The sequence below is a fragment of the Erythrolamprus reginae genome, chromosome 7 (assembly GCF_031021105.1).
Source record: "Erythrolamprus reginae isolate rEryReg1 chromosome 7, rEryReg1.hap1, whole genome shotgun sequence".
Classification (NCBI taxonomy): domain Eukaryota; kingdom Metazoa; phylum Chordata; class Lepidosauria; order Squamata; family Dipsadidae; genus Erythrolamprus; species Erythrolamprus reginae.
In genome coordinates, this window is record NC_091956.1 from 39399845 (window position 1) to 39414384 (window position 14540).

The 14540-nt window shown below is 44.9% G+C and overlaps 1 protein-coding gene across 1 annotated transcript in view; it reads right to left on the minus strand.

Annotated features, from left to right (window-relative positions):
* The window catches only part of PROM1 (prominin 1), a 541566-nt gene that overhangs the window by 161317 nt on the left and 365709 nt on the right, over positions 1-14540 (minus strand). The window contains exon 12 of the mRNA XM_070757376.1: positions 7020-7179. Within this exon, the coding sequence (XP_070613477.1) occupies positions 7020-7179 (160 nt within the window). The remainder of the gene's footprint in view (positions 1-7019; positions 7180-14540) is intronic.

The following is a 14540-nucleotide window of genomic DNA, read 5'->3' on the forward strand; positions in this document are numbered from 1 at the left end:
AGACTTGTCCAACATGCAGATTGGTTGGGTTGAAAAAGTTCATGTAGAAGTGATAAATCGAGCCATTTCAGTAATTAAAAAGTACAATGGCTATCATGTTGAAAGCCGCCCAGACTCTAAGTAGAATCGCGGCATAAAAATCGAATAAATAAATAAATACATAAAAAGGGGTGGACGGACACTTTTGTCTCGCTACTGACCTCTGGCACTCGTATTTTTGGGTCCACCTCTGGGCCACTTTCTTTCAATTTCTTTCGGTGCATTTCCTTTTTTTCTATATATATAAAAAAGCCACTAGAGCTCTGTCAATTTAGGGCCAATTCCTATCTCTGCATCTCTTTCTTCTATCTAATCTGAAGCTTCTAGTGCTCTCTATTAATTTAATTTTGGGTCAAACACGGGGCCACTTCATGTATCTGTGATTTTGATGTTTTTCTGTTTAATACAAAGGCTCTACTGTTGCCTGGGCATTTAAGTTTTACAGGGCATTGTTTCTCTAATTCTAGTTCCACCTGAACGCTGCACCTTCATCTGTTCCTTGGACCAGTGTCACTGCAGGCCTTCAAACATGAAGAAAGCCACGAAAAAGGGACATGGCCATGCTGGTGGTGGTGGTGGTGGTGGTGGTGGTGGTGATGGAGCTAGTGCTGCAGGGGCAGGTAGGGGGCGTGTAACATCTGCATCTCCTACCCCTTCCTCTGATGCAAGCAGGCGCCTGGGTTTGATGCAAGAAGAAGTTGGAGATGATATGATATGCAGCACTACCTTTTCTTGTTATTGCCTTCTACACACTCCACCACATTTGCATGTTCAATGCCTGAGTCATCACCCCCTCCAAAGCAGCAAGGCCGTCTCACCCAGAAGCAGCGGAGTCTTTAATGCTGTTCTCTGAAACTTGCAACTGGGATGCCATGGGGCGTCCACCTGCCCAATCCGCAGTTGCAGACTTTGGGCTTCCGGATAGCCAGGAACTTCTGCCAGAGAAAGAGAAGGTGTCCATGGCATCATCAGGAAAGACCACAATCAGTGATGATGAGACCCAGATCCCTGCTCCTGCAGCTTACTGCAATGTAGAGTCTGAGAAGAAGGCTAGTGGGGAGGAGTCAGTGGAAGAAGATGACTTAAGTGCTAGATCCCACGTGGACTGAAGGCCAACAGAGTTCAGAGGAGGAAGAGGCTGTGGTAGTCCCACAGCCCCAGGCAGCCAGCAGAAATGGAGGGAGAAGGCTGCAAACCCTCAGCGCTCAGTCTGCTGGTACTACTGCCCACCGTGTCCAGGGGCCGAGCACACCTCATGTGTCACAAAGAATCTGACCAGCATGGCATTTTTTCAAGCAGTTAACAGAAGACAAGAAAAAGGTCATTTGCAATCTCTGCCACCAGTCCCTGAAGCAAGGGAGAGATCTTAATAATCTCAGCACCAGCTGCATGACCAGGCACCTGATTTCAAAACAAGACGTTCGGTGGAGACAATACCTTAAAAGTATTCAAACGCCTGGGTCTTCCTCTTCTGCTGTGGCTGCCTCAGCCACTGCCAATGCCCCCCCCCAACAACAAGGTCACCTGTCTCTCCCCAAAGGGACAATGATGGATCACCACCAACACCAACGGCAGCACCAGCACCACCAACACCGGCAGCACCATCGCCAAGTATGTCTACACCGTCCCAGGGAAGCATTCATCAGCTGTCCATCCCTCAAACTTTTCGGCCCATCCCACCCATGAGCCCTGGCCCTAAATGCCAGCATTTCACAGCTGCTGGCATTTGAAATGCTACCCTACCGCCTGGTGGAGTCACCAAGTTTCAGGAAATTTGTTAAATTGGCTGTCCCACAATACTCCATTCCCAGCTGCTATTATTCTTCAGGCAAGGCCATCCCGGCCCTGCACCAACATGTAGTGGAGAAAATTCGGTGTGCACTGCAAAATGTTGTCAGTTCCTGCCTCTACCTCACCACCGACATGTGGACCAATAAACATGGCAAGGGCCGGTACATCTCTCTCACTGCCCACTGGGTGAATGTAGTGGTGGCCAGGAATGAGGCGGGAAGCAGTTCTGCGCATATCCTTCCACCACCCAGGATTACTGGACATCAGTCAGTGCCTGCTGTTGCCTCCTACTCTGCTTCCCCATCTTCTTCCTCCACATCCAGTAAGCGCAGCCCGGTAACCTCTTACTTCAGAATGGCCATAGGTAAATGGCAGCACGTGGTGCTGAAACATCTGCTTGGGCAAGAGACCACACACTGCCCAGGAGCTATGGACCGGCATCCAGGGGCACACAGATGAGTGGTTGTTGCCGCTGAACCTGAATCCAGGGAAGATGGTGTGCGACAACGGGTGGAACCTTGTGGCAGGCTTGGGCCAACCGGGGTTGACGCACATCCCTTGCATGGTGCATGTGGTCAACCTGGTGATGCAGAAGTTCCTGGCCAATTATCCGGGCATGTTGGTGCTGCTGAGTAAAGTGCGTGTGGTGTCCGTGCACTTTCGACGTTCCCACCATGCTGCTGCTCGCCTATCTTCCCTGCAGAAGAACTTTGGCCTTCCCACTCACCGCCTCATCTGCGATTTGCCAACCAGGTGGAATTCCACGCTGCATATGCTTGAAAGGGTATGTGAGAAACAGCAGGCAATAGTGGATTACCAGTTTCATAACCCCCAGTCCAGTAGAAGTGCAGACCCACAGCACTTTACCCCCAATGAGTGGGCCTCCATGAGGGACATTTGTTCCATCCTGCATGGCTTCCAGTATGTCACTAATATGGTCAGCGCTGACAATTCCGTTGTCAGTGCTACCATCCCCATGCTTTTCCTACTGAAAAAAACCCTTCAGGCCATGCAGGATGTACGACAGGAGGAAACAGAGCAGCAAGCGGAACAGGAGGAGCAGGAGGAGGAAGGCCCATTTTCCCAGCAAATCCATGTCTCGCAGGGTGGGCGGCTGTGCCGACAGCAGCCAGGTACTCCGCTGTCCAGCCAGTGTAGAGTTTTGGGGCAGGAGGAGGAGGAGGAGGACTTGCAGCAGGGCATCCCCCAGTGCAGCTCACGGGCACCAATGGAGCGTGGCTGGAGGGGGGAGCAGGAGGAAGTGGAGGAGGAGAGATCTGTTGCTGAAAACATCGCCTTGATTCCGGGCAGCCTGGCTCACATGAGCCACTACATGGCCAGTGCCTGCGGAATGACCCCAGGGTAGCCCGCATCCTCAACTCTGCCAGTTACTGGGTGACCGCCCTGCTGGATCCCCGTTATAAGGACAGCATCACCTCCTTCATACCAGCGCCCAAGCGGGAGCACAGAATACGCGAGTACAAGCGTGTGCTCGTGGACGGACTATTGGAAGAGTTCCCACAACAATTGGAATGCCCAGTCGTGGCACGCAGAGTAGGATGCAGTCAGCAATGCAGCAGGGACACTGGCAGCACCGCAGAGGGGTGGTCATTGTCAGACATTGCAAATATGCATGATGTCATATTCAACATCCACACAGATCCACCACCCTTGGATGTGATGGCCCATAGCAGAAGGCATCACGTGACCCACATGCACCTGTCCATGTGCATGATGGTTCTTAGCGATGCTCCACCAATTTCAATTTTTGGGTAGGTAAATTGAACACGTGGCCAGAACTTGCCCTCTATGCCCTGGAAGTGCTGGCCTGCTCTACGGCAAGCGTCGTGTCAGAGCGTGTGTTCAGTACCACAGGAGGGGTCATCACTGACAGAAGGATCCGCCTATCCACAGACAACGTTGACATACTGACATTTCTTAAAATGAACCAGGCATGGATCACAGAGGATATTGCTGTGCCACCACCTGAGTGAAGGGTTAGAGCATTCGCTACCACCACCACCACCACCACCACCCTCACAGTTGTAAAATTCATGTTATGTGTGTATAGTCAGTTATATTTTTATGGTGAAAGTTTGGGCATAGTTTGTGTTTGACTAAAGTTTGTTCAATAAACCTATTTTTTGCACAGATTTGTTCTGAGAGCCTAAATGGATGTTCCTTCCAAGTTGTGTCACCTATTGAAAATCTGAGATATCCATGTGTATTTTCATGGGAAAACTTTTAGTGTATCCTGAGTTCGAATCCAGTCAATGGCTATACTGTGCACCTGGCCAGGAAGAAAAAAATTGTTTTGGAAAAATAGTTGCAGGGAGCCTAAATGCAGGGAGTCTTTGGAGAGGGGCGGTATACAACTCTAATAAACTATAAACTATGTTCCCTCCCAGAACTGTCACCGTTTGTAAATCTGAGATATGCAGACTCATAGTAATGGGATGTAATGTTCTGGTTTGGGTTTGACAAACACAGTTTGTGTTCTCTCTCCACCAGTTGCAATTTGCCAGTGTGCCATTCTTGTCCAGTGTGCAAAGCCATCCAGCCATGGCAACAGAACAAGAGAAAGAGGAGGTGCCCAGGGCATCATCTGGGAAGGATGATGAGACCCAGATCACCGATCCTGCAGCTTACTGCAATGTAGAGTCTGAGAGTAAGGCTAGCGGGGAGGAGTCGGTGGAAGAAGATGCCAGGGATAATGACAAGGTGCTAGATCACACATGGACCGAAAACCCTCAGTGTTCAGTCTCCAATCACACAGGATTGCTGTGCAAAATCTGGTGGGTGGCTGCTGTTGCGTCCTCCTGCTACTCTGCATCCCCCTGTTCACCCTCTTGCAAATTTAATTTGTGGGCAACCACAGGGCCGCCTTCTTTCTCTGCCTTTCCTTTTTCTATGCAAGACAAGGCCACTAGAGCTGTCTCTCAATTTAATTTGCGGGCAACCACAGGGCCGCCTTCGTTCTCCGCCTTTCCTTTTTCTGTGTAACATAGAAACATAGAAACATAGAAGTCTGACGGCAGAAAAAGACCTCATGGTCCATCTAGTCTGCCCTTATACTATTTTCTGTATTTTATCTTAGGATGGATATATGTTTATCCCAGGCATGTTTAAATTCAGTTACTGTGGATTTATCTACCACATCTGCTGGAAGTTTGTTCCAAGGATCTACTACTCTTTCAGTAAAATAATATTTTCTCATGTTGCTTTTGATCTTTCCCCCAACTAACTTCAGATTGTGTCCCCTTGTTCTTGTGTTCACTTTCCTATTAAAAACACTTCCCTCCTGGACCTTATTTAACCCTTTAATATATTTAAATGTTTCGATCATGTCCCCCCTTTTCCTTCTGTCCTCCAGACTATACAGATTGAGTTCATTAAGTCTTTCCTGATACGTTTTATGCTTAAGACCTTCCACCATTCTTGTAGCCCGTCTTTGGACCCGTTCAATTTTGTCAATATCTTTTTGTAGGTGAGGTCTCCAGAACTGAACACAGTATTCCAAATGTGGTCTAACCAGCATTCTATATAGCGGGATCATAATCTCCCTCTTCCTGCTTGTTATACCTCTAGCTATGCAGCCAAGCATCCATTGCTAAACCATAGCGGTTTCTTCTTCCTTTTACCTTTAGTTATTTACATACAGTTATTTATATACAGTCCAGTGGCTTTTAAGATGGCCTTTTTTAATACAGTCCACTGGATGCTCGCTCCTGCCATTTTATCCCTCCCCTTTAATTCATTATCTAAATATTCTCCCATTGCATTAAAATTTGTTTTTCTGAAATCCAATACTTTGGTTGCAGTATAGGATTGCTCACAATCAGTTTTTACATCAAACCACAAACATAGATGGTCACTGCAACCTAAATTTTCTCCCACCTTGACATCTGAAACCCAATTCCCATTCGTAAAAACTAAATCTAGAATATTCTCCCCTCTAGTTGGTGTCTTAACCAGCTGTGCCAGAGCTGCTCCTGTAAAGGCCTCTACTATATTCTTACTTTTGCATGTAAGGGCACTGGGGATATTCCAGTCAACATCAGGCATGTTGAAATCACCCATAACCTGAAGGCTCAAGCTGCTACTACTGGTCACAGTGGCCAGAGACCGATAGTGCCACAGAGCGCATGGCCTTCCATCACACGGGATTACTATGAAAAAGGTGAAGCCTGCTGCATATTGGATTGCTGGGTAAAAGCTGGTGGGTGGCTGCCGCATATGGGATTACTTTTGAAAATCTGCTGGGTGGCTGCTGTTGCATTCTCCTGCTACTCTGCGTCCCCCTGTTCACTCTCTTGCAAATTTAATTTGTGGGCAACCACAGGGCCACCTTCTTTCTCTACCTTTCCTTTTTCTGTGTAAACTGAAACCTCAAGCTGCTACTACTGGTCACAGCAGCCAGAGATCGATAGCACCACAGAGCGCATGGCCTTCCATCACACGGGATTACTGTGAAAAAGGTGATGCCTGCCGCATATCGGATTGCTGGGTAAAAGCTGGGGGGTAGCTGCTGTTGCCCCCCCCCCTGCTACTCTGCGTCCCCGTTCACCCTCTTGCAAATTTAATTTGTGGGCAACCACAGGGCTGCCTTCTGCAGCTCTATTTTTAAAAAGTTCGGGGTTCGGTGACATCACCCAAATTTTTTGCAAAGTTTGCCCGAATCCGCCGAACCCAAACTTCTTTGGGTTCGCCCATCACTAATAATAATTCTTCACTTCTTGGATCCTGATCATTGTTCTTTTGCCTCCCCCTCCACTGAAAACCTAACTATGATTACCCATTTTCTGGATAAAATTACTAATTAGTCTTTTCACTGGGTATGAGAAGCCTATTTCAGAATTAGACTCCAAGATGTCTAATTTCAAGTGCTTCCAGTTTATGGGGCAGAACAAAGCAGCTGAAATTATATGCAGTTTATACTAATTTAAATGTATCTGAAGTATAAAACAGACCTAAAATGTTTTGGCTTTGAATACTGCTGCCTTGCATGTTTTTCTACAGTTCATTGTGTACTTGCATCATACTCGCAGCTATATTTCTCCCACTTAGCTAGGTATGACTAACCACTTTCACTATATAATAGGCATCCTCTTTCTTCCACTCGAAGTAACAGTTTTACTAGTATTGTAGAATAACTTCTGCATTTTTTCATCAAAATAATATGCACATACCTGTAGAAATCATATTGCTCCACTAATGGAAAATAATCTTCAACGTATGCTTCACTCTGAGTGAGATATACTGTAAAATCTGTTAGAATCTTCTGAATGGGAAGCTTTTTAGTAAAGGCTGTGATGTTTGAACCAATATTTTCCAGGACACTTTTTATATCTGAAAAGGATGAATGCATGTTAAGGATTTCAATTATACTTGCCACAAAATGATTTGCCACAAACAAAAAGGACTTATTGGATTATCTAAAAGCAAGCCTTTAATATTGCAAACTCACATATGGATGCAATGCTTAGGTTTGTGCAATCTTTCTACTGCACAATGTTCATTCCAATTAAACAACAGCCTTATTCTCACCAAGGAGACAAGTCTGTGTCTGCTCCCATGATCAAAAGCCTACCTAATAAAATATGACAGCATCTGCAACCTAAATGCAATTCAACATGGGACTTCAATAGTTACAGTGATTTGGCTAAAACATTTGAATCTGATTCATTCTGCTCATTCATTACCTTTTCTAGTAAATCAAAGTATTCTGATCACCTATTTTCTTACTGCTTGGTATTATTATTTTACTTTAAATTATTCAGAACATGTAAAAGCTAGAAGCATTTTCAAGTGAAACAGGCCTCCAGCACTTGTCCTCTTGATGCTCTGGCCTCAACTCTAATCTGCTCATCTTTACTTAATATTTTCAGTCTAATTGGAGCCCAGAGTAATCAAGAGTTCTTTTGAAATTTGAGGAAGAAAATAATATAAGAGGGAGGACCTTGAAGCAAGGGAAGGGTGAGATGACCCTGGGAAGCAGGAAGACTGGCAACTGGGCAATGAAACATCTGAGCTATTGAGAGCAATGCGATGAGACCAAGAAGTCTAATGCCAATCAAGCATATGCATGAGGAAGAAAAAAATAATTAAGTTCTTGATGAGTGCCTGTTTGAGGAGGAGAAGGAGTATTTTTTGGAGTATTCTCATGGTCTTGACCTTACTGAGAATACGGCATGAATTGAACTGTACTTCTAAATCACTCTGTTTCAATCATCCAAATATTTCCACACAAGTTAATATATTTAGGCATGTCTAAACCAGTTCATTTGTTTTGTTTTGTTTTTCAACAGTCTTACATTTACATGGAAAGAATTCTACTTCTGAATTGAGATATGTATCTTCAATAGCAAAAAATAAAAATAAAATAAAATGGGTCCAAACATTCTGGTGTGAAACCCGGGGTGGGTAAGAGGTGGGATGGCATGGAATGCCATTCCACTGGCAGAAATGGAGCTACGCGCATAGCTCCATCACTACCAGTCGTGGCCTTCGGGAGCACAGTGCTGGAGGCCTTGCCCAGCACCGCTCTCCCCAGACAAATCAGCTGCTGCTCGGCAGGTGATGGGAGCAGACAGGGCACCCCTCCACCGAGCAAGATCTTCCCTCCTCCTCGCCCACTTCTGCACAGGTAAGACATTGCGGTCTGGAATGGAATGAGATAGGGAGGTGGGCGGAGGTGGTCTTACTTGTGCAGGGAGGATGGAGGATGTTGCTCGGCGGAGGGGTGGTCTGTCTGTTCCCATTGCCCTCCGCTGCTGCAACTGATTAATTTGGATCCGGGCCCAGCGGCACGCCACTCTCCACCAAGCCTGGACAAATCGGCTGCAGCAGCGGAGGGCAAGGGGAATAGACAGAGGGCCCTTCCGCTGAGCAACATCCTCCATCTTCCCTGCACAAGTAAGATCACCTCCACCCGCCCCCTCCCTCATTCCATTCCGGACTGTGACATCTTATACCTGTGCAGAGTTGGGTGAGGAGGAGAGAGGATCTCACTCACCAGAGGGGCACTCTGTCTGCCCTGCTCTCCTTGCCCTCCAAGCAGCAGCCAATTCATCCTGCGCATGCGCAGGAAGGTGAAGGTGTGTGTGCGTTCATGCACGCACGTGCACTCCGCCCCACCAGAGCATTCCAGTAGGGCCGCAAATGGCTGCCCTTTACTGGTTTTACCTATATGTTGGTAATAGAGTCTTCTTATGGAGATATGGACTTGCAAAGAATATGGCAGTTCTACTAAATCTATATATGTATTATGTATGCATGCATGTATATGTTTGTGTGTGTGTGTGTGTGTGTGTGTGTATACAGTGGTACCTCTACTTACAAATGCCTCTACATACGAACTTTTTGAGATACGAACCGGGCGTTCAAGATTTTTTTGCCTCTTCTCACAAAACATTTCCGACAAAACAAGAGCTTTTAAGTTTGCAGGCTCTGATGATTGCAAGGGAATTGGAGCCAGGCTTTGTTGTGTGGGGTCTCCACCTTTCCCCCATCTCTTCTGCTAGAAAATGGTGCGTCCGAGGTCTCTGAAGACACCCCGAGGTGGTGGATGCATAAAGCAAGGCTAGCAGGTTGCTTGGAGAGGGAAATTACAATTTTGCCCCCATTTTTTGTTGCCGTGTTATTCACGGAAAATTGATTGTTACCTCTTGAGTAGTTGCGGTTAGCGGTTGGGTAGTTCTTGCGGCCGGAAAACCGGAAGGACTGGTTTTTGTGCGGTTGAGGTGTTTGATTCTGGAAACGGTGAGGACATGGGGTGGAGAAGGCTTGTTCAGGCACAGCTGCTCTGCAGGCTTCGGCAATATGGCCGCGTCGGTTGCAGCGGCGGCAAATGGCGTCCCGGAAAGGGCATCGTTGGCGCGGATGGTTTCCTCGGCAGCCGGCGCAGGGGGCGACGGGGCGAGGGTACCTGGGATGTCTTGGCTGGTCCTGTTGCAGCAGGAAACAGCTGTCCTCGTTGGGAGCTGGTGGGCTGAGGTCGTCTGGGGCCTCGCCGCGGGAAAACGTGGAGTCGATCTTGGTGATGACCTCCCGCTTGTTGTGCTCCTTCAGTTCCTTGGCAGCAGCGTCGGCGACCTCTGCGGTTTGAGCCAGCTTGATTACTGCCTGTAGGGTCGGCTCGTCTTCGGTGAGGAGTTTGTTCCTGACCGTGGCATTTCTCATGCCGAAGATTAAGGCATCGGTGAGGTGAGCTTCCGGGTTATCAAACTTGCATTTTGCAAGCACCGTTCGAAGTCGCGTTGCGAATTGATTGATGGATTCCAATTCGAGCTGAGCCATTCTGGAAAATTGGTGCCGGAAAACGACGGCTGGTTTCGTTGGCTTGAAATGGCTCGCGAGCTTGGCTTGCAGGACGTCCCAAGCGACGGGTTTGGCTGGCAGCGGGTCGGTGAGTGTCTGGGCGAGGTCGAAGATTTCTGGACCGCAGTAGTTCCGGAAGATGGCCCGCTTTCGTTCGGCGTCGGCGTCCCTTATTCCCGCTGCCTCGAGGAAGATCTCGAACTTGGCTATGTAGGCGTCCCAGGAGGATTTCTCCGGGTCGAAGAACTCGGGAGCCCGGCCGATCTGTAGGTTGTTCATTCTGCACACGTGGTTCTTCTGTCCGTCGTCGCCAGTGAAGTAGACCCAGAGACAGGGTTAGGTGAGAACGGTTCCTTTATTTCAGCTCAGTAAGGTAAGTGACTTCAGCGGATACCGTCTGCTCTACCTGGGAGAAACCGCTTCTTTTATACATTTGCGGTTCCCGCCAGAGAGAGAGCAGCCGCGTCTGAGCCAATCAGGAGCGACTTCCTGATTCTCGCTCAGACAGCGTTTCCACATGGAACCAAACTATTTACAAGGATACAACAGGTACCACTGTATATACTTATATATATGTATACATTTACATGTACATGTACGTATGTGTGTGTGTGTGACCAGCATCTTCATCTGCATTGCAAGCAATACCTGACTTGCATATCAATATGGAGCTGCAAAGAATATGGCAGTTCTACTAAATCTTTATAATAAGAAGGGCCATAACTGTCAATATGTATTGAAATGTAAAATTTTAAACCTTATCAGTTCCTAGAATCTGCTAAAAGTGATGTATTAAGTCTCTCTGTGAAATTGAATGCCCTTCAAAGTCTTTTATCTTTTGCCTTCAAGAAAATCTACCAGGAACTTATGAGAAAGAAATGAGCTGGTAGTTTTAGGGATGAAACTAGATGTATTTAATTGTGTATTAGTTCAGGTTTTTCCCTATGCAATATTTTGAGTGTGTTTGCGACATTTTGGCGAAATCACATTCGCCATCATCAGGCTGAAGTTATTGGTTTCATGCTGCTCTGAATATGGTTTGTTTGCAACTGCCATTTGTTCCTTATAAATAGTGGTGGGGGTGGAGTTCTGGTTCAAATGTTGCAAGTAGATTGCATGACTGTGTATGATTTGATTGGTTGGTAGAATCACATTTAGTTAGATGATTGACCTGGTAGAGTTATGATTGTGATATTTTTTTTGGTTAGGACGGGCTTCCAAATTTCTGGTAGGTGGGATGTGTCATCACGTTATTCATATTGAGGGGACGTTTTTCTATTTCTAGGGCTTCCATCATTATTCTTTTGTTATAGGTGTTCTGTTTTGGAGATTAATTTAGTTTTTTGAAGTCAATTTCATGTCCTGTTTTTTTAATGTGCTGGAAAAGGAAGGAAGTTGTTTCTTCTTTTTTTACTGCATTTTTGTGTTCCGCAAGAAGAATAAATGCACACATTGCAGAACACAAACACACACACAGAGACAGACACCTCCCGTACACCAGGGTGACTTAACAAAAAAATCACACATAACCCTTCCCTGGTACAAGTTGATATAGGAGGTGAGCCTGTAGCCTAGAGGCTAAGGCCACTGCCTTACAAGGCAGAGGCCCAGGTTCAAATCCCAGTAAGGGTATGGCTATGTGATGAAGGCAAATAAGCCCAAAATAGATCTATGATAGTCTCCCTTCCTTTTCATTATCAGCAATACACACACACACACTGTGTATGTGTTTGACCACATCTTCATCTACATTGCAAGCAATACCTGACTTGTATATCAATATTAATTAGGTTGCTGATATAAAATCTGATTTTTTCCCCTTAGTGGCAGGCTAATTATAGAGTTTCCCTTTAATTAAAAATAATTTGGATATCAGCACTGCCTATAACTGGCATTTTAAAACTTTGCTATGAGAAATAACACATTTTTTCAGTAGGCAGAAAGTGGCATGCAATTTCCACAAAAGCAATAGGACTTCTACGTAATGTATATTAAGCAGAAGTCCTGCTCTGCTTTTAATATCGTCCTGGTTGAAAAAGACATTTTGGGAATAATTTCACTTTTTTTGACAAAGCATGCATATGTTTACATATACATTATTTTCATGATCTTTCAAAACTTACGAGGTACAGCTGCTTATAATGGCAGAACGGATCCATATGCAAGAATGAAAATAGAAGAGGTTGTTAATAAACACTTTCTTTGGTTTTCGTTATAGCATGCAAGGGCTTAGCTCATGAAAAGAAGTTATAAATTACTAAAATTATATCTGGAATGGTCAACCAACAGTTCACAGGGCAAATCTAAACCTAAAAAGGAATTTTCCTGGTTCTTGAAGGATTTCAAATGTTAATTTGGGAATAAATATAAAAAGTTTATATGAATAGGAAATTTACTGGAAAGGAAATTAATTCATATAGAAAGTGTAAAGCAATATTCAACCCTTTCTTGAGTTGAAATACCTGAGAACTGATAATAAAGAGAACCAAAAAACCACAATAAAGAATGTTCTTTCTGCACCAACTCAGGAAGCTCAAACTGCATAAGGAGCTGCTGATACAGTTCTACAGAGGAATCACTGAGTCTGTCATCTGCACCTCTATAACTGTCTGGTTTGTTTCTGCAACTCAACAAGACCAACACAGACTTCAGAGGATAATCAGAATTGCAGAAAAAACAATTGCTGCCAACCTGCCTTCCATTGAGGACCTGTATACTCAATCAGAACACCAAATACAAGCTGAATAAACAAGACCTTGCAGACAACTCTCACTCCGTTAAAGACCTTGGAATACTCATATCAAATGACTTAAGTGCCAAAGCCCACTGCAACAACATCGCCAAAAAGGCTTCAAGAGTTGTTAACCTAATCCTACGTAGCTTCTGCTCCGGTAATCTCACACTACTAACCAGAGCATACAAAACTTTCGTCAGACTAATCCTTGAATACATCTCATCTGTCTGGAACCTGCGCCACATTTCAGACATAAACACCCTAGAAAATATCCAGAGATACTTTACTAGATGAGCCCTCCACTCCTCCACTCATAACAGAATACTCTACGCTACTAGACTTAAAATCCTAGGTTCATTCACTGATGACCTCTCCCGATTCCTAAGAGGTCAGTAAGGGGCGTGCATAAGTGTACCAGAGTGCCTTCCATTCCCTGTCCTAATGTTTCTCTTTTACTAGTATCATGTATATAAATATTATGTCTTTGTATATCACCAGTATGTGACAAAACAAATAAACAAATAAATAAATAAATAAAAATAAAATACTGCACGAGTCAATACTTTTTACTGACCCCTCGCATCCTGGACCTAAACTGTTTCAACTCTTACCCTCAAAACATCGCACACCAAGACAACTAGGCACAAAGACAGTATTTTCCCAAACGCCATCACTCTGCTAAACAAATTCCCTCAACACTTTCAAACTATTTACTAAGTCTGCACTACTATTACTACTATTTTTTTCTCATCATTCCTATCACCCATTTCCTCCCACATGACTGTATGATTGTAACTTGTTGCTTGTATCCTTAAGGTTTTTATTAATATTAATTGTTTTTTCATTGCTTATTTGACCCCTATGACAATCATTAAGTGTTGTACCTCATAATTCTTGACAAATGTCCCTTTTCTTTTATGTACACTGATAGCATATGCACCAAAGACAAATTCCTTGTGTCCAATCACACTTGGCCAATAAAGAATTCTATAATAAACCATTTTACATACATTCTATACCATAGTTTTGTACATTATTTTTACTTTTTACGTTAAAGCATGGAAAGATGAGAAGGACATATCAGGGCCTTCATATGCTTTATTCAAACCTTTCCCTACATCAGCCTTGCTCCTCAAGATAGACCACATTTCTTCACCTTTTTCCTTTAGATTGTCATGTACCTCAGCAACAACTTATGGTAAATCAATACCACTCTTTAACAATATTATTTTTAGAGTTTACCGATTACAGATTACTAGAGTTGGAAAGGATCTTGTAAGCCATCTAGTCCAACCCTGCACTCAAGTAGGAATCCCTAAACCATTTCAGACAGATGGCAGTCCAATTTCCTCTTGAAGGTCTCAAGTGTTGGAGTTCTCACAACCTGCATAGGCAAGCTGTTCCACTGGTTGACCGCTCTCACTGTCAGAAAGTTTTCCTTATTTCGAGGTTGAATCTCTCCTTGGTCAGTTTCCATCCATTATTCCTTGTCTGGCCTTCTTGTACCCTGGAAAGCAGCCTGACCACCTCCTCTCTGTGGAACACTGCTATCATGTCTCCCCTGATCCTTCTCTTTACTAGGCTCTCCTTGCCCAGTTCTTGCAATCACTTTTTTATGTTATAATTTCCAGTCCCCTAATCATCCTGGTTGCTCTCC